This window comes from Athene cunicularia, assembly GCF_003259725.1.
Source record: "Athene cunicularia isolate RWA chromosome 1 unlocalized genomic scaffold, athCun1 chr1_part2, whole genome shotgun sequence".
Classification (NCBI taxonomy): domain Eukaryota; kingdom Metazoa; phylum Chordata; class Aves; order Strigiformes; family Strigidae; genus Athene; species Athene cunicularia.
Window position 1 is genome coordinate 4,923,936 of NW_020799092.1, and position 3,287 is coordinate 4,927,222.

Here is a 3,287-nt window from a genome sequence, read left to right on the forward strand (position 1 = left end):
TATGCCACGAGCTTGTCACAAAGAAGTCACCAGCAAAAAAACACACCCGAAAGCGTGACTCGTAGAAATTATCCTTGCCGCTGCCCTACCCCCATCTCTCTCTGGAAATATGTTTATCTCAGGAACAAACTAGAAGTGTTTGAGAAGCTGAGGGTAGTTGGGAGTTGTCGCTAACGACAGGGACAATCAGACCACAAGTGATAAAGCAGTAAGGAAACTACCGACAGAGCGTCATACCTAGAAGGGCAGGAAAGCACTACTTTCGCATTCAGACAACCCTCAAAAAAAGTGCTTGGAAAGGAAAACAATATTTCTGTCATGTTAATAAACTAACGTTGTTACCATAAGAACATCAAGTAAATGCAGCATAGTAGGAGATACTTACAATACGCTTAACTCTGAATACCTCTTCTGTAATTGAGAACGCAGTTCTGGAATCGCCTTTACGAATTCAGTTCGATTACTTTTAAGACACGCAGTCAAATAGAAGGAATATACACAAGTGTTTTAGAGCTATCTTAAAAAAAAAAAAGCGCACCATAATTCTCCTTAACGGATTTTTATCATTTAAATAAGACCTCTGAAAAACATATAGAAATTTTCACCTTAAAACATAAATTTGCACTATCATGATCATCACAACAGGAAATAAATCTCACCGCACTGCTTTGCTAGCCAGGATCCTTCTGAATCTCTTTGAAACGCTAATTACACGTTTTTGTTTGGCTTCTGCTTCCCTGTAAAGCTACCCCACAAGCAAAGTCAAACAATTAGTTCCTACACAGGACTAAGAGTTTACAGCTCTTTACTGGCCATTTGGTGGCTCTTAAAAGAGCCTTTGGGTTTTCGATAGTCTTGATGGAGGATTCGTTTGCTAGCTTAAGCGCGCTCGCCGCGGATGCGGCGGGCCAGCTGGATGTCCTTGGGCATGATGGTGACGCGCTTGGCGTGGATGGCGCAGAGGTTGGTGTCTTCGAAGAGCCCCACCAGGTAGGCCTCGCTCGCCTCCTGCAGCGCCATCACGGCCGAGCTCTGGAAGCGCAGGTCGGTCTTGAAGTCCTGCGCGATCTCGCGCACCAGGCGCTGGAAGGGCAGCTTGCGGATCAGCAGCTCTGTCGACTTCTGGTAGCGCCGGATCTCGCGCAGCGCCACCGTGCCGGGCCGGTAGCGGTGCGGCTTCTTCACGCCGCCCGTGGCCGGCGCGCTCTTGCGGGCCGCCTTGGTGGCCAGCTGCTTGCGGGGCGCCTTCCCGCCTGTCGACTTACGCGCTGTCTGCTTCGTACGCGCCATCGCTCCCAAGACCGACTCCTTAAACCCAAGCGGAAAGCCTCTGCACAGAGCAGCCGTCGGGCCCGCAAGTTATAGCCATCCCCGCGCTGTGATTGGCTGGAGGAAGGCACGAATCCCATTGGACAGAGGGAGGGATTTGAAAAGCCCGCCGTCCAGGGGAGGGGGTGACGGACGCTTTAAGCTCTGCAGTCCGCTCCCCGCGGCAGGGGGCTGCGTTCCCGGTTCTCTCATCCCTCTGCTTTGCCTAGCCAAACGGGGCCGCCGGCGGCTGAGCGCTCTGCCACAGAGGTAACCTGCTAGCGGGCGCGGCGATTTTACTCTGGCCTCGCACAGATGGTTTTGCCGCCGCCTCCGTGCCGGGCAACCAGGATATCACCCCCCTTTTAAAAGGCTTTTTCGGGAAAACAGTCTTCCCTGCATATTCTGCGCCATCTGAAACCCGATAAAGTGCTTTCGGTTTTGTTTTTGTTTTTTTTTTTTTAAATAATCCCTTATTTTTTTACTTATTTCCCTATTACGGTGTCACTTAGGATCTATGAGGAGCCTCATTCATTCTGCTGCGGTAATTGTCCATCAAAGAGACGGCAAAGAAAAAAAATGACGCCACTTCCATATGAAATATCTAGGACTAACGTAATTATTTTTCTGTACCATTTCATTTTCGCTGTGCATGTTCTTGACAAAATTTATGAAACGTTGTCTTCCAAATATCGCACATAGACAGACTAATCCCTATGGAGCTCTCAGTAAACAAGCCTCTGGCTTGCGGCCAAACCCTGTGAGAATAACAGTTAACATTTAAAGGAGACGACATTTTATTAGAAATAAGTATCAACTGCATTGGGAAAAGGTGGCAATAGTAAAAAAAACCCTGCTGTTTCATATCGGAAGGGGAAAAGAAACAAAACACCTTAAACGCTACCGTGCATATTTCTCTGTACTTAAAAGCTAGAACTACTTACTCTGAAATGAGGAACACTGTATTATAAAGCTTTAGAACTCGATTACGTACTTAATATTAAAATCCTACACGAAAAACAGCGAGGGTACAGCACACACGATACTACCCAAATCATTCCCAGTATTTAAAACCGGAAACATTAGCACTATTAAACAGCATGTCCTAGCCTGGGAACTAGAACTGTGCTAAATACAAGTACCACTCACCGAATCAAATCTGTGTGAACGACTCTTTTACTGAATATATGGGTGGCTCTTAAAAGAGCCTTTGGTTTAGACGATCTTTCAAACAGAAGATTTACTTAGAGCTGGTGTACTTGGTGACAGCCTTGGTGCCCTCGGAGACAGCGTGCTTGGCCAGCTCGCCGGGCAGCAGGAGCCGCACGGCCGTCTGGATCTCCCGCGAGGTGATGGTGGAGCGCTTGTTGTAGTGCGCCAGGCGCGAGGCCTCGCCGGCGATGCGCTCGAAGATGTCGTTGACGAAGGAGTTCATGATGCCCATGGCCTTGGACGAGATGCCCGTGTCGGGGTGCACCTGCTTCAGCACCTTGTACACGTAGATCGAGTAGCTTTCCTTCCTAGTCTTTCTACGTTTCTTGTCACCCTTCTTCTGCGTCTTTGTGACGGCTTTCTTGGACCCCTTCTTCGGAGCAGGAGCGGATTTAGCTGGTTCCGGCATTTCACAAGTCTGTCACTACCTGTCTACCGCAGGAACGACGTCAATACAATAGCAGCGACCCCCGTATTTATAGGGACGGTATGCAAATGACATGACTCAGGGTTGTTCTTGTCTATTGGACAATCAGAGTTAGTGAGGTCAAGACGGCTAGCACCTCCGATTGGTTGCTATTCAATCTGTCTTCCCATTGGTTAACTTCACAATCCCATCCTCGGCCAATCAGAAGTCCCACCGAACCCCAGAAGGAAGGGATAAAAAGGCAGGGTAGCAGGCTTCGTCGCATTTTCATTCTTGTTTCATTTTATTTTTTTAACTGTTTACTTGTAGGGCTACTTTTTTGTTTGTTTTTTTTTTTTTT

General features: G+C 48.0%; 2 protein-coding genes across 2 annotated transcripts; both read right to left on the reverse strand.

Annotated features, from left to right (window-relative positions):
• Positions 1-851: 851 nt before the first annotated feature.
• On the reverse strand, positions 852-1,323 carry LOC113487162 (histone H3). Its single transcript, XM_026861589.1, has one exon. The coding sequence runs from the start codon at positions 1,288-1,290 to the stop codon at positions 880-882; it is 411 nt and encodes a 136-aa protein (XP_026717390.1). The 5' UTR covers positions 1,291-1,323; the 3' UTR covers positions 852-879.
• Positions 1,324-2,471: 1,148 nt separating this feature from the next.
• LOC113487171 (histone H2B 8) lies at positions 2,472-2,965 on the reverse strand. The gene has a single exon (XM_026861601.1). It carries the CDS (start codon positions 2,927-2,929, stop codon positions 2,549-2,551), a length of 381 nt encoding a protein of 126 aa, XP_026717402.1. The 5' UTR covers positions 2,930-2,965; the 3' UTR covers positions 2,472-2,548.
• Positions 2,966-3,287: the final 322 nt, after the last annotated feature.